The 17151-nt window shown below is 46.2% G+C and overlaps 1 protein-coding gene across 1 annotated transcript in view; it reads right to left on the bottom strand.

The window, feature by feature from the left end:
* Nucleotides 1–17151, bottom strand: part of LIMD1 (LIM domain containing 1) — a 331045-nt gene that overhangs the window by 21882 nt on the left and 292012 nt on the right. Inside the window, exon 8 of the mRNA XM_063450621.1 lies at nt 9773–9841. Coding sequence (XP_063306691.1) covers nt 9773–9841 — 69 coding nt within the window. The remainder of the gene's footprint in view (nt 1–9772; nt 9842–17151) is intronic.

The raw sequence follows: 17151 nt of genomic DNA, 5'->3' as shown, positions 1-17151 counted from the left end.
TTTAACAAGTCCTGTAGGGCAGAACTTTTGGCCGTAAGTGTCATGTATGTGCTGAGTTGCGCGTCTTGCTTGTGGGTGTATTCGAGGGTTCTAATGTCTTTTGTGAGGGCCTGGATTTTGGCTTCTCGTAATTTTTTGTGTCTGGATGCTATCCCTATGAGTTCTCCTCTGAGGACGCATTTGTGGGCTACCACGTGATTGGCGGGGCCGTGGAGGATGATGTGTTAGTAGTAAAATAGGTCTGAAGGGAGTCCTTAACTTTTGCAATTACGCTTAGGTCGTTGAGGAGAAGATCGTTCAATTTCCATTGAAAGGTTTTCTGCGGCAACGTGGGTACATGGATGGCAAGAGACCGGGGCGCATGGTCCTACCATGTGATGGGTCCATAGTTGGTAGAGCGTATTAGGTGGAGGAACCAGTGGGGGGTGAAAAACATGTCCAGTCTGGAGTATATATGTGCGGTAGAGGAATAAAAGGAGAGGTCTTTGGCTGCTGGATGAGTGGTGCGCCAGCAGTCGTAAAGTTGTGCTTTGTCCAACATGGCTGTCATTTGTTTGCGGGCGGATGCATGGTAGTGTGTAGTATGTGAAGAAGTGTCTAATTGGGCATCAATGGATATGTTGAAGTCACCCCCCACAATCAAGATTCCTTCCGCAAAGTGTTCTATGCATTTAATTTGTTTCTTAAAAGTTTTGCATTGGTGTTTGTTTGGGAGGTATACGTTGGCTAATGTGACTGTATTTTGGCCTATTTGGCCCTTGACAAGGAGAAGCCTCCCTGTGTCGTCGGTCTTGTGGGCCAGGTATGTAAATGGTAAATGGGCTGATAGGAGTATTGCTATTCCCCGTGCTTTGGTGTTCTTATTATTACTGAAGTATCCTGTTGGGTATTTCCTGTTTCGCAGGGCTCTTTCGCAGGGCCCTCTTTTGGGGGGTGTTTAGACCCTAACATTAAGGGTAATGATATTAATATCGGCCATCGAGGGATTGCAGTGTATTATTGATCTTGGATTTGCTGTCGTTCGCTTAGGGTAGGGGGAGTGGGGTTGTAAGGGTGGGTGTATGGGGTAATAACTTCAACTAGAAAACTATTTACAAAGGGTTAGAACATCTACAGTTACTGAGTTTGTCAGCAGGGGTGTAGATCGTGTGGGGGTTCCCTTAGTGTACTGACTTAGGTGAAGTTGGAGCACCTAAGTATCTGGTGTACACCTGGGCGAGGTCGGTGTGACCTGGTTGTGGAGCCGAACTTGGTGTGTAGGCGCGTGGGGAATGGGATACATGTTTCGCGGTAGTATTGCGGTGAAGCTTATAGGTATAGTGTGGGAAGTCTGCTTCGGAAAGGAATCCTGTTTGTGTCGTTTGTGTTTGATCAGGAGTGGGCTGTGTCGTCGTGCGGGGTGGGTGGGTTATGAGCCTGTGCTGAGCCACCCGTGAGGGTTACAGATGTCAGCCCGGAGCTCTCCCCTGCACCTGCAAAGTCAAGTGTGTGGGAGAACCGCAGACCTTTGGTGAGTGGTATATACCTGCTATCCTGAGAGGGCCTTCTGCTCCCTTGAGTATATGTGTCTGTAAGCTTAATTCGGGCTTTAGGCAGTGATGGTGCCCCGCTCTGTATATATACAGAGTCGTTGTGGTGGTTCCTTGCGGGAGCGGTTCACAATGAGACAATAATACAACGTCTAGCTGTACCTCACTGTCTGTTGTCCAGTCCCCTGTCGTACCTGGAGATACCTGTTTCATGCTTGGTCGGCGGGGGGGGGGGAGGGGGAGGAAAGGTTGGGGAAACAGGCGAGTGTGGCATTTCTTGTGGGCTGTACTCTGGGGGGGGGGGGGGTCACTGTCTCTGTCTAGGTCAGGAGGGGGGGGGGGGTCTGGGGTTGTGGGATGCTTGGTCGATATTCTTCTCCTGGCCGTCTGTTCCACAGTGCCCTGTTAGTTCCCTCAGTAAGCAAAGAACCCTTGTTGGTAATTGATCAATTTGCTGTCCCCCCAGCATCTGTCACCTTGTCGTCAGATCGTGTTTCACCTGCAGCGGCCGGGGGGGGGGGGGGGGGGGAGATTGGGGGGGGGGCGAATTGGTGATAGGAGAGGGCACCTTTGGTCGGTGTGCATTATGGCATGGGAAAGGTGGGATCAGTTGTTGTCCCTGTACACCTTATGAGGAGCTGGGAGCAGCAAAAGGGGGGGGAAGGGGGGTATTACCAAGAGATAGTGCTGTAGTTGGGAGTGGGATGTTAACGGGAGGGGGCCGTTCGTTGTCCGGTCGATAGTCTAGTACATCTTAAAACAGCTGATAATAAGCATTTATATATAACAAAGCGGTGTCGAGACAACCAATGTATATACAATTAACTAGCTAACCACAGGCAGCACCTGCCTCCTTACGAGGGGGGGACTTGTATTCAACCTGTTGGGAGGATTCGGAGGTTTGTCAGTATCGGTTACGGCGGGACTGAGGATGCAGGTGGGCCTTGAGGCACCGGACGCCTGCCCCGTATCGAATACCGGGGTTACCGATATAGTCCAAGTGAGAATTATTTCTGGCAAGTCTTTCAGGCCATCTCGACCTACCATTCTCCTCCTCCCGGGTAGCCCATACAGGTTGGGGTTAAGTCCTTAAGTCGGTCCAGTATGGATTAAGTTTTAAGACCCCCATTTCTATTCGTAGTGGTATGCAGGTAAGGTAGGAGGGGACTTAGGGAAATTGCGTTGGTCAACAGTGAGTCGCTTTCAATGTTTAGAGAGGGGGCATTGATCTGGCAATAGTCAGATGTAGTGAATACTTGCGTGTCCCGTGTGCCGTTGTGATCTCTCTGGAGTTGATTAAGTAGTCCGTTCTGCAACCTGCTGGCCTTATTGCTTGTTATTTCTATGTTTGTGGCGTCTGGTCCGTACACCTTCGGAGTCCGGTCATGGTATAGCGCGGTCATCGTTAGAGAGGGATGTGTGTGGCACAGCACAGGCCATGTTACTTATTTGTGGTGTGTAAATGTGTAGATGTTTCTGTTCCTTAGTGGCGGGTGAGATGTTGGGTCGTTTCACCTGTCGACTTGTCCGGGAAGTCCGTCCTCCGCTTTATAGGAGAATGGTGCCGACGCGTGCGATGCGGCTGTCCCATCGCGTTCGGAGTAGAAATGGGGCCGTACCAGTCTTGGATTCTGACCTCCGACAGATCGAGGTCTCGGATAAACAGTGGTACATCAGCTACCAATGAGATGGTGTGTGGGGTGCCCTTGCATGTTACGGTGAGTGAGAAGGGAAAGCCCCACCGGTATCGAAGATTTCTAGCGAGGAGTTGATCCTTGATGGGCCTCAAGGCCCTTCGGGCCTGTAGTGTTAGCCATGAGAGGTCTGGGTATATCGCAATGGTCGCGTCGTGGAATAGAAGCGGTTGCTGTGACTGTCTCAGCGCATCTAGGATTTTAGACTTGCACTCAAAATAATGGAGTCTGCAACCCACGTCGCGAGGGTGGTTCGGATGAGCCCCCCTTGGGCGCAGGGCTCTGTGCGCTCTGTCGAATATCACTGGGGTGTCCGCGGGCCTGTTCAGTAGGAGGTTGAATAATTCCTGCAGTATGGCCTGGAGGTTTTCCCGCTCTGCTTCGGGGAGGCCTTTTACTCTGAGGTTATTGCGGCGCCCCCTGTTGCCTAGGTTATCCATCGAGCGCTGCATGGCACAATAGTGGTCTGTATGTGAATCAACCGTTTCCCTTAGTTTGTTTATCTGCGCCTGCATCGTGTCTCTATCATCTTCAGTCGTGACCCTTTGTGCTGTTTGTCGGAGGTCTGCACTTATGGCTTCTAACTTGGCCTGGAAGGATGTCTCCAAGTTGTGTAGCATGTGGGCCAAGTCATGTTTGGAAGGTAGTGCTCGGAGCATGTCCCTAATATCCCCATCAGTGGAGTGTAGCGTTCCTTCTGAACCCGAGGGAGTAGATGGCGGTGATGAGGCCTGAGGTGAGTCCCGTGTCGGGTTGAGGCCTACCGGGTCGGGCGGGTGTTCCGCTGTGTTAGCGCCCCCGATTTTCCGGCAGGAGTCTTGCCCGATGTTTGTTGGGAAGCTTGGGGCCGTTTGGTGTGTCCCATTATGTATTTTAGTGCCCGATGTTTTAGGATTCACTTTCCTAGGCAGAGGAGCTCTTCTAGTACACGTCCATGCGGCTTGGCAGTCGGCTACGCCCCCCACACACCAGTTCTGGGTTTGCTTTTCACAAGAAGCATTGCCTGATGTGAATGATGCCTCGCACAAAAGAGCTCTCAGAAGACCTACGATTAAGAATTGTTGACTTGCATAAAGCTGGAAAGGGTTATAAAAGTATCTCCAAAAGTCTTGCTGTTCATCAGTCCACGGTAAGACAAATTGTCTATAAATGGAGAAAGTTCAGCACTGCTGCTACTCTCCCTAGGAGTGGCTGTCCTGTAAAGATGACTGCAAGAGCACAGCGCAGACTGCTCAGTGAGGTGAAGAAGAATCCTAGAGTGTCAGCTAAAGACTTACAAAAGTCACTGGCAAATGCCAACATCCCTGTTAGCGAATCTACAATACGTAAAACACTAAACATTAAACAAGAATGGATTTCATGGGAGGATACCACGGAGGAAGCCACTACTGTCCAAACAAAACATTGCTGCACATTTACAGTTTGCACAAGAGCACCTGGATGTTCCACAGCAGTACTGGCAAAATATTCTGTGGACAGATGAAACCAAAGTTGAATTGTTTGGAAGAAACACACAACACTATGTGTGGTGAAAAAGAGGCACAGCACACCAACATCAAAACCTCATCCCAACTGTGAAATATGGTGGTGGGGGCATCATGGTTTGGGGTTGCTTTGCTGCGTCAGGGCCTGGACGGATTGCTATCATCGAAGGAAAAATTAATTCCCAAGTTTATCAAGACATTTTGCAGGAGAACTTAAGGCCATCTGTCTACCAGCTGAAGCCAACAGAAGATGGGTGTTGCAACAGGACAATGACCCAAAGCATATAAGTAAATCAACAACAGAATGGCTTAAACAGAAGAAAATACGCCTTCTGAAGTGGCCCAGTCAGAGTCCTGACCTCAACCCGATAGAGATGCTGTGGCATGACCTCAAGAAAGCGATTCACACCAGACATGCCAAGAATATTGCTGAACTGAAACAGTTCTGTAAAGAGGAATGGTCAAGAATTACTCCTGACCACTGTGCATGTCTGATCTGCAACTACAGGAATTGTTTGGTTGAAGTTATTGCTGCCAAAGGAGGTTCAACCAGTTATTAAATCCAAGGGTTCACATACTTTTGCCACTTGCACTGTGAATGTTTACATGGTGTGTTCAATAAAAACATGGCAACATTTCATTATTTGTGTGTTATTAGTTTAAGCAGACTGTGATTGTCTATTGTTGTGACTTAGATGATGATCAGATCACATTTTATGACCAATTTGTGCAGAAACCCATATCATTCCAAAGGGTTCACATACTTTTTCTTGCAACTGTATATACATACATATACACATAAATACAGGGAAAATTGCCAGCACTCCTGGATTTAAAAACACATTTTTTATTCTCACAGATAGTCGATGGTTCAGTTCCTAGCTTGGAACTTTCATCAGGACACAAAAAATTACTCATAGGAATGAATGACTTTTATACTAAACAGGCAGATAAGTTAATTATTTACCACCCCAAGCTGGTTTTTAAGTGGGTTGGGCTGGCTGCTCCAGAGTTCGGGCACACATCAAATCATCTGGGTGATTCCCAGACGTCAGAGCTATGGACCGCTTCCATAGAGAGTGTCTCGGTCATTGCTGCGCTGCCAGGGCAACTGCTGATGCTAGTCAGCAATTGGCTGCCCTTACGCCTGCTGACAATGTAGGGAGATCCCTGCTCCACACGGCACTGAGGAGGCTCCGCCCATCTGTTGCGTGTGTTGGACGGCGTCTCCATAGCTACCGCATCATGCCGACCCCATTAGACGGATTTAAGCAGCTTTCGACTACCAGTGGCAAAAGGCTTCAAAATTATAAGCATGCTGTCATGCTTGCACAAACAGTAATAGTTCAAATTAATCTATAGATTAAAAAACATGTCACAGACGATTTACCCATACAAGTGCATAAAGAATTGTGCATAGATCATTGTCAAATATCGTAGCCTAACATCAAAAGGTATACAAATATACATTCATACAAATTATAAAGTGAATAAAAACCCAAATGTTAAAGTGGTAGTGCTAAAGGTGCTGAAATCGATAAACAGTGCATCTGAAGTGCAAAAAACCTACAATCGAGACGAATCCATAATTTTAAAACATGATGAGTAGTGTAAAGGGAGACAACAAAATGTCTCAAATATTCATACAACAGATATCTGGCACATTTATGGAGGCGGCAATGGCTCCTATGTATGCTGACAGCTACATGTTTGTTTTTGAAACCCAACATACCTTGCAACCATTTGCCAGAAATGTTTTATTCTACCATAGATTTATCGATGATGTGTTAATTATATGGAGGGGTGACATCAATTGCATATAAAGTTATTTGAGTAAGGTGTGCAATATAAAGTGCATTAAGTACGTTGTGCAGAAAATTATGATTATGATTAATGATCTAGATAGCTAGAATCCAATAAAAAATGCACAAGTGCCTAGTGGACAAATACCGTGCAATAAATAGCAAATAAACTTATGGGATACAAAAAAAGTTAATAGCAATTTAATGCATCAGATAGAATGAGCCACTTAGTAGGGGTGGTAAGGGAAATAAAAAATAAAAAAAGTAAACAATAGCAGATGTAAATAAATCAATAAAGCAAACACATACAATACAGTTAGTAATAAAAATTTAAATGTCTATATATACACACAATTATTTTAGTGTGCAAGGTAAATAAATGTCAACACGCAATAATATAATCATTGAAGGAATGGTAAAAATAAACACTTTTCATTAAGTCCATTGGGGGACACTGTATTCAACTCAAGGATCCACAATGTTTTGTGATCAATTGCAACACATCTAAGTGTCGAGAGATGGTGATGGGCCACAGGTTTGTCCGACTTGCCATCTCTATAGGCAAGCCAGATACTGGACCTGTGTCCCCTAATTCTCCCACAGAGTGCGTATTTTCAAACATGGATGAGACCACAAGGGCAAGTGAACTTGTAAACCACATGATCTGTACGGCAGTGTATTCTATATTTAATTTTATAGTGCTCCTATCTCAACTACAAGACACCAATACCTATAAGAAATTGTCTGGTGACCCAACAAATTTAATCATGCAAGTTGTTTCTATAATACAGAGAGGCTTTGAAGCCAATTATCTTTCTGAGGATCTACAGAAATGTTTAATCTAATCTACACCAAAAACGCCAATCATCTATACCCTATCTAAGGTCCATGAGAAAATGGACCACTATAGGCCTATAGTCTCATAGGTGGGGGTCTTAGAGCCTCTTGCTAAATGGCTTTACTTTTTGTTTAAAAGTATGGTTGAGAAGCTAACAACATGCATTAAAGATACACCTGATTTACTGAAACTTAGACCAAATTACTCTACCAGACGACACCACTCACCTAGTGACGTGTGATGTGAAAAGTCTGTACACAATAATTCCACACGATGCAGGCATTGAAGCCATGCGGTAAGTGCTACAAAACTCTTCAGTCTACCATGGCCCCCCCATGCAGTATGTACTAGAGATATTGGAGATAGTCCTAACATCTAACTATTTTAGAACACTCTTGGTACCAACAGATATCAGGCACATCTTTGAGGGCGGCAATGGCTCCTATGTATGCTAACAGCTACATGTTTGCATTTGAAACCCAACATATCTTGCAACCATTTGCCAGAAATATTGTATTCTACCGTTGATTTATCAATGATAAACCGGTTAAACTCATGAGTCCTGAAGGGGTTGACTTCCTTGATGGCCTTTCGGTGACGAGTAAAGCAAAAGATAGCATGGGAGTAACAGGGGGAGACCCTCTCTATACCACCTGGCAAAGCGACTAACTATGAGGTGGCTGTTGGGTGTGAGTACCTATGAGGATGGGTGTTGGCCTCGCGGGACCACTAAGACAAGGCAAGAAGGCCAGAAAAAACAAATAAGCGGACTCTGAAACCTATCAGCCAGTAGACAAAGTCTTACCCTAGTGTCAGTTGCAGGATGGGGAGTGAAGGAAGGTGTAAATAGCAAAAAAACAAAACACAATAATGTGGAATACCTATCAACCAATAGACTAGGCCTAAAATGAACCAGGCAAATCATAAGTGGTAGTATAACCAGTAGGGCCTAGTACCTAATAACATAAAAAGGAACAATTAGGTTATCTGGGCAGTGAGGGTCAGATCGTGGATCCCCAAGACAAATCTAAACCACTAACCAATGTGAAATTGTAGAAATCGAAAGAGAGGAGATTATGGCAGAGTGACTTCAATCTGTAATATATAATACCACCAATATTAGAACCTTCAAGAGAGCATAACTGACTACTAATTGACAAAAATGACCCACCTAAAGCGAGTTGGACAATTGAAACTGAGTCAACCAGAACCTATGAGACTTGAAAGATCCTCAGAGGCACAGCCAAAAAGAAGGTTCAAGCCTGGCAACATATAAAACAGCTTGTTATAACATATCTAATAGGCAGAACAAAATCTAGGAACAATGCACTGCTCAATCTAAATTTAAACAGAAGGTATTAGATCAGAAATGTAAAATGTGCAGTACTCCCCTATGGCCTCTAGGGGCCAGCAGGCTAGCAAGCATATACATACAATTATACGAATGTCTGCATGGACTTAAGGAATACCTATTACTATAATCAGACATTCGGCTGTAATTATATGAACGGCCCCAAAGAGGAGCAAATAGCCACATAACAACCAAACTCTCCAGTATAACCAAACACTAGAACAGACATGTCGTACAAATCGTAAGTAACGTTCGTGCTTACGAACTAAAGGACGAATGGGTGAAAGCAACCTCACGAAAGCCAATATATAAGAACCGACAAGTAGTAACATAGTTAAACTACCGAACCGTACATTCGTATGGAAGTGAATGAAAGACTATGCGAAAGGCATACGAAATAGAGGTAAGTATGAGAATAGAGTTGGCCAATGATGACGCTGTGCGCCTGTGACAGGGTCATTACTGCAGCCTCGAGACAGTTAGTGGTATCGACCGGAGGAGAGGGGAAATATCCTGGAGGCGTTGGACAGCTGAAAAACTTGAACCAGGAGCAGGCAGACACTCTAAAAGCAGGTAAGGTATCCGCGAGGAAAGGTAAGCAAAATGGCGATCTGCTGCAGCTGGAAGACCAGGTATGCAAATCGCCAGACCAACAACGGTAATGAGGAGGGGTCTGGCGATCCTTAAGTAGGGAAGTCATGCTCCTCTCACAACTACAGGCCCAGCCTTCCATATAAATATATAGAGAGACAAGTGAACTTTGGGGTCTGAAACACACACACACACCCCACACCACCACCACCACCCCCCCTCCATATTGAGCTGCATTGGGAAGGGAAATCTATAACTAAACAGCCCCAGAAAGTTTGTCTGGATTAAAAAGGGAGGCCTAGCAAAGGCTTCAGACAAGAGATTTGCCTGATTTTTAGATATCCCCCAATTATAAAATGTACATGTTTTTAATGTGGTATATCTACTAAAAAGTGATTTGTTTCTATTTGGGTAGTTGAATGTCCCTTTATAGAATCAATGGGGTAAATATGAAGAAACCCGCTGTTACTTGAGTTCTCTTACCTGACAATGATAACATTCTATATGGTAATCTTTATCCATGGACACTACTCGAATAGTTTCATCTTTACCCTGTGCAAAAGAAAACAACTGTTCACTGGAATTCAATGGTCTTCTTTAAATAATAAATTTAGTGTGGAATGGAAATAGATATGCCAAATAACAGTCTAATGTTAACTGAATCACAAATATTATATAACCACAATAAAATGGGCACAAACAAAATACTAAAATTACTACAATAAAATACATGCCACTTTTATGTATTCTGGTCATGCTTCTGAGCAAGTCAAACAGGAGACTTATGCTGGAGTTTAATATGTGAAAGCTTTATTGAAGTCTTATGTCATCATATTTTCAATTTGAGAAGTAGTTTTATTGTTTTTTTGTTGCCATGTTAATTTGCGGCGCCTGCTCACCAGGGTACAGAAAAGAAAAAGGCTAATGCAGGAACAAACATTAACAATTGTGTTACACAATGACCATTTCCATCAATAACTTGTGATACTCTCTGTTGTAGGGCTGTCTCCCTCCGCGCTCATCCCCTGCCGTGTTTAGTGGGTGTGCGAGTCTTGCCTTTGCGGCTGCTTGTGACGATCCACGTCTTTTTTTTTTTTTTTCTCTCCTTGTAGCTACATTTTGGTTCTAAGCTCTTGTCTATCCCTGTGGTTTAGAGATGTTCTTGGTCCGCTTGTAAGCCCTAACTGGTTTCCCCCCACTCGTGTTGTCTAGTGTCGGTCTCCTTTGGTGTTTCCGGATTCTGATTCCCCTCCACCCGTTCTCTGTATACCCTCCATCTTTCTCCCGCTTGTTTAATGTTTTTCTGTGGTGCTAAGTGTTTGGAGGCCATTATTTCGTATTTCCAATTGGTGTCTGCCTGGTGTATTAGTTTTTCTCTGCTCGGTACTTGGGTTGATTTCCATGCTCTAGCTATAAGTGTTGCTGCGGAGATTAGCATGTGGAAGAGCAACCGTTCCTCTATTTTGTCTAGTGTCGTGGGGATCATAAAGAGTACACATTGTTCAAGGTTGAGTGGCCACTGCCTGCCTATCAACTTCCCTATCTCTTTTTCCATCATTGACCATAGGGGTGTAAGTTTTTCGCATGACCACCATATGTGTCCCATTGACCCTCCTTGAGCCCCACACCTCCAGCATCTGTTGGGGGAGTCTGGGTAAATCTTGGATAGCATCTCTGGCACCATGTACCACCTATATTGTAATTTTCTTATAATTTCTAAGTGTGTTGAGCACTGTGAGTTGCCCTTGTGGATTCGAAAAGCCCTTTCCCATTTGTCTGGTGTCAGGGTGTATCCCAGTTCCCCATTCCACGCCTCTTGGAACGGCATAGCAGCTCCCAAAGCTTCGTGTTGTAGTTCTTTGTATAGTGCAGATAGTGTGCGTGTGGCTGGTGTCGGTGAGAGGCATATTTGCTCAACCGGACTCCTTTGTTGGTGTGTTGTGTTTCGTACCCTCTACCCTCTTCCCGTAAGGAAGGACTTCAATTGTAAATATGGGAATACGGCTTTATGTGGGAGAATGTATAACTTTTGGAGGTCTGGAAAGGACATTAATTTCCCCTCTTTGTAGAGGTGTGCGATTGTGGTGCAACCTCAGTTTCTCCATTGTCTGTGGTCAAATGTTGGGATCCCCACCGCGACAATGGAGATCGGGGCGTTTCCTGGTATACTGTCTCGGTCTCCCTCCCCCTCCCTTGTCTCATCCCATATTGTCAGGGTGGTTGAGGTGGTCGGTAGGAGGTCTATGTGTGTGGGGCGTAGGTGTCTCGATAGCCAGAATATGTTGTGCAGGCCGCGCCCTCCCGTCCAGTGGGCTTCTATTTTTGTCCATTGCAGGGTTTCCCCTTCCACCGCGGATGCTTTAATTGCTGCAATATGTGCAGCCTTATAATACGTGTGGATGTGTGGTAAACCCAATCCCCCCATATCGATCGTTTTTTGTAGGACAGAGGCTGCCACCCTCGGTTTCCTCTTTGCCCATATGAAGCGCGTGAGGAGACTCTGTAGTGTTTGAAGGTAGTGTTTTGGTAGTTTTATGGGTAGCGTGCGTAGGAGATACTGGAATTTCGGGAGTAGCATCATCTTGATGGCTGCTATCCTCCCTACCCATGATAAGTATTTGCCCTCCCAGCTGTCTAGAGTTGCCGCTAGTTCCTTGTAGAGTTTGGTGTAGTTTTTTTCCATAAGCTTATTTATTTGGGTCGGGATGTTGATGCCTAGGAATGTGATGTGGTCCGTTCTCCAATCGAATGGGAAGGCTGATTTAAGTCTGTCAAGGGCTTCTGTCTCTATCCCCACCCCCATGGCTTGGGTTTTGCTAATGTTTAGTTTATAGTATGAGTGCCGCCCATATTCTATTATAGTCTCCACCACGTTGGGGAGGGATATCTGGGGTTGTGTCAGGGTGAGCATTATGTCGTCAGCAGAGGTTTGTCTTATATTCCCTGCCCCCTATGGTCACCCCGTGTATTGAGGCATGTTGCCTTATGGCTATAGCCAATGGTTCCAGCGCTAAAACGTATAGCAATGGGGAGAGTGGACACCCCTGGCGGGATCCATTAGTTATCTGGAATGGATCCGATACGAACCCCGCGTTTAAGACTTGGGCTGTTGGCTTGTTATACAGGGCCCTGACCGCCGAGAGGACTGCCTCGAGGTGGGAAGGCGGTCGAAGGCCTTTTCTGCGTCTAGTGCCACCATCACGCCTCCTACTTTCAAGCGCTGGGCACTGTGCATTATATCAAGCACTTTTCTGGTGTTGTCTCCCCCTTGCCTGCCCTTTATGAACCCCACTTGGTCTGAGTGAATGAGGTGTGGGAGTATGCTTCCCAGCCTTTGGGCGTATATTTTAGCGTATAGTTTGGAGTCGGTGTTCAAGAGGGAGATAGGGCGGAAGTTTTGTGGGCAGGTGGGTGGTTTACCAGGCTTGGGAAGGGTGATGATGTGAGCCAGTAGTGTTTCGGGGGGTAGGCTTTGTTGTTGGGTGGCTTCATTATAGGCGTTCGTTAAGTATGGCACTAGGATGGCTTTGAATGCTTTGTAGTAGCAGTTAGCAAAGCCATCCGGGCCTGGGGCTTTGCCCGTTGGGAGTTGCTGGATAGCTGCAGCCACCTCCTCTTCGGTGATACTAGAGGAGAGGGTAAGTTGTTGTTGTGGTGTGAGTGAGGGCATTGGTATCTCGTTTAAATATTGTTTTATGGCTTGTGGCCGTGGTTGTTGTGTTTTTGTGTCATGTGCCAGATTGTATAGGGGCGCATAGTATTTGGCAAACACATTGCTGATGTCTTTGGGGGCTGTGACCTTGTGTCCCTCCTCCGATTGGATGTGTGCTATTTTTCGTTTGATTTGAAGTGTTTTGAGGTGCTGTGCCACCAGTTTGCCCGCCTTGTTGCCTTGAGTATATTGTGTTGCCTTAAGTCTCTGGAGGTATTGGCCAGTTCTATCTAGTGCCTGTTTGTGCATGTCCCGTGTAAGCTGCATAATGCGGTTCTTTAGATCCTTTGAGGGGTGCCGTTGGTTTAGGATTGTAAGGTCCAATAGTGCCCTCTGCCTCTCCCTTTGTTGTGTGTCCGCCTGTCGTTTGAGGGTTGCGGCTCTTTGGATCAAGAGTCCTCGTGCTACGGATTTGTGTGCCTGCCAAATCGTGTTGTGGGATGTGTATTCTATTGTATTTTCCGCGAAATAGTGTTGCAACGTTTGTTCTAATTTTTTATGAAATTCGGGGTCCGTAAGAAGTGAGGCATTAAGTCTCCAAGGGCTTCTGTGTGTGGAGTCGTACAGGTCAGTCAAAGTTACAACTACTGGCGCGTGGTCTGACCATGTGATCTGTTTTATGTTGCATTCCTTTATGTGGCCTAAGTGTTGTCCCGTTACCAGTATGCCATCTATCCTAGAATATGAATTATGTACAGTGGAGAAGAACGTATATCCCCTGTCACCGATGTGTGTCGCTCGCCATACGTCATAATAGTGATGTGTGTGTAGTATTTTTTGCAGCGCTTTACTTTGTCGTGTGAGCAGTCGCATTCTGGGTGCCGAAGGTGATGCCGTGGAGTCTACCATGGGGTCCATTACGTGGTTGAAATCCCCACATATTACACTAATCCCCTTTTGTTTTGTTTCCAGTTTCTTGATTATTTTATGGAGGAAGTTCCTTTGTCCCGTGTTTGGGGCATAGATGTTTGTGATCGTATATGTAACGTCATTGAAGTCGCCCACTACCATGACATACCTCCCTCCCTCGTCTATTTCCAGGTGCATGAGGGTAAATGCTATATCTTTGCTAATAAGGATCGAAGCCCCCTTAGACTTGTTTGTGTGTGTTGCATGGAATTGGTGAGGGTAGTCTTGCACGAACAGCGGGGAGTGGGAATTCGTTTTAAAGTGTGTTTCCTGTAGGCATACTACTTCCGGAGTGTTTTGTTTCAAATCTCGGCGTAGTAAGCTGCGTTTGGCGGGGCTGTTAAGGCCTTTGGTGTTGTGAGTGTAAATTTTCATGGGGGTTCGTAATTTTGTACGAGCCGATTCTGAGGTGTTACTTTGTCTATAGGTGGGGTTGCCACCTTACCCAGCCATTTCGAACCAGGTGGCTCCCCCCTACATGAATAGTGCCCTGAGCCCCTACAGGGGGTTCTTACCCTTGTTGGAGTGGTGTGGTGGCGGTCATTGTGTCGTGCCTTCTCTAGCTGGCAAACGGGGGAGTAACATAACAAAACTAAAACTTTTAGAACAGCCATATATCTGGCTTGGCGCCTGTCCAAGGTGCCCTGGGGGAAGAAGCTTGGTGCTTCTACTTCTGTGTGAAACCTGTAGCGGCCTAACCGCCTTTCCAGGAGCTAGTCACCCTTACTGTTTATGGCCTGATTGGTAGTTAGGGGCTGGTGTCAAACCCGTAATTCTAGGGTGTTGATCTATTACCTTTATGTGTCTATTGTAGCTGAGTTGTCAGCCCCCACCCTCTTTCACAGTATTACAAATGTCTCTCATGCCATATAATGTCCCAAAGTCTCTTTAGGTTACTTGCCATGTTCTGCGGTATTTGCCCTCTCTACCTGCGTCTGGGCGTGTTCCGCCATGTAGGTGCGGGCCCACTGCGGCTTGTCGTTGTTGCTGTGTTGGTCGGTTGCGGTATTCCCCAATCCCGGAGCGCTTTTAGGCCATCTTCAGGGGTGTGGATGGCAGTTATTTTACCCTCATGTGAGACAAGCAACTTTACCGGAAATCCCCATCGGTATGGCTTCTTATGTTGCCGCAATTGTTCTGTAACAGCCGCGAAGGTCTTCCTTTTCTTCAGTGTTGCGGCTGAGATGTCAGCATAAATTGTTGTTTTCTGGTGCGGTTCCGGGAGGGATTGGCGTTGTCTGCTTGCTTTCATAATGTCCTCTTTAACGTGGAAATAATGTAGGCGCACTAGCACATCCCTAGGCGCGTCCGTGGTTAGAAACCTTGGCTTTGGAACTCGGTGGTATCTGTCCAGCAGGAGTAAGTCCTGTGGTAAATCAGGTGCCAGGGTTTTAAACAGGTTCTGTAGGTGTGCATGTAGGTCTGCCATGCTCACCGACTCTGCTATGCCCCGGATCCTGAGGTTATTACGCCGTGATCTGTCCTCCATGTCTGCAATTTTATTTTCCAGGGTTTCCAGGTTGCCTTGCATCCCCTCCATGTCTGCTCGCAGTTCCCTGTATGCCTCAGTCTGGTCTGCCATTTGCTCCTCCAGCGTGGAGGTTCTTGTGCCCAACTCCTGTATGTCCGCCCTGATTTCTTTTATGGCAGTTTGGAAAGTGTGCTGGATTTTAACATGCATGCTGTCCAGCATACTTTGCAGGATCCCTTGGGTCACTGGTGCTTCAGACTGCGTAGGTCTCTGCAGTTCGCTGGTGTCTTCCTCGGCGCCATCTTGCGCTATTTCCAGCGTGGCTGTGGATTTGTGTTGGGTATTTCGGGCGCTGAAGAAGCTGTTTTTCTCATTTTTTTCCGCCTGCCCTTCTGTTGTGCCATCGTGCAGGTGAGTGGGTTCGCGGTTTTTCGCTGTCAGGTGAACGTTCCGCTTAGTAATTAGGCCGTGGGAGCACGGAGCTACTCAGACATGCGGCTGCTCCGGTCTTGCTCCAGGCCACGCCCCCCATGTCATCATATTTTCAAAGTATAAGTATGACTCGCAGGTCTGGATATTAGAAAATAACTGTATGGCTACTCAGGGCCCATCAACTCAACCTGTTTGATAATACATACAACTACATCTAAACCAAGTGTTAAAGGACCACTCTAGGCACCCAGACCACTTCAGCTTAATGAAGTGGTCTGGGTGCCAGGTCCTTCTAGGGTTAACCCATTTTTTCATAAACATAGCAGTTTCAGAGAAACTGCTATGTTTGTGAATGGGTTAAGCCTTCCCCTATTTCCTCTAGTGGCTGTCTCACTGACAGCCGCTAGAGGCGCTTGCGTGATTCTCACTGTGAAAATCACAGTGAGAGCACGCAAGCGTCCATAGGAAAGCATTATGAATGCTTTCCTATGTGACCGGCTGAATGCGCGCGCAGCTCTTGCCGCGCGTGCGCATTCAGCCGACGGGGAGGAGAAGAGGAGGGTCGGAGGAGAAGAGCTCTCCCCCCACCGCTGGAAAAAGGTACGTTTTTACCCCTTTCCCCTTTCCAGAGCCGGGAGGGAGGGGGTCCCTGAGGGTGGGGGCACCCTCAGGGCACTCTAGTGCCAGGAAAACGAGTATGTTTTCCTGGCACTAGAGTGGTCCTTTAACCCCTTAAGGACCAGACTTCTGGAATAAAATGGAATCATGACATGTCACAAATGTCATGTGTCCTTAAGGGGTTAACAGTATTACATGAAACCTTACGTGTTACATGGGGTGAAGGTGTGTACTACCTGTGTTTTTCTTTGGTAGATTGTAGATGAGAAAGAGTTAGTGTGATAAAAGGAGGGTAGGGAGGTGTACTCCTGTTCAGTTTATGTTGTGGTAGCCCTTTATTGGCATTTTTGTCGTAAAGGTCCCTTGGGTGGTGAGGCCTTGCTCGTGCCGTGGTTTCATGCCTCTAGCGATGTTGCCCCATGTGTTCTAGGTAATTCAAAGCTTGTGTTTAGTGTGTTAGTTTGCGGTGCCGTGTTTTTTTTTTTTTTGGGGGGTGCCATGGTTTTGGGGGGTGAAACGTGTATCCACGTGCGTTCATTTGAACGTATGTTACTCAATCAGGTGTGTGTTCGACTTAGGTAATTTCCGTATTATGCCGGGGTTTACTTCAGGTGCCTTATTTGAATTATTAGGCATGGTTCAGACAATGGAAACAATATGAACTAAGATAAACAGAGAAAAGGAATAATAAAGATAAAGGGGGGGAAACAGTTGAGTTCG

The sequence above is a fragment of the Pelobates fuscus genome, chromosome 4 (genome assembly GCF_036172605.1).
Source record: "Pelobates fuscus isolate aPelFus1 chromosome 4, aPelFus1.pri, whole genome shotgun sequence".
NCBI lineage: Eukaryota > Metazoa > Chordata > Amphibia > Anura > Pelobatidae > Pelobates > Pelobates fuscus.
This window is presented reverse-complemented; position numbering and strand designations above follow the sequence as displayed.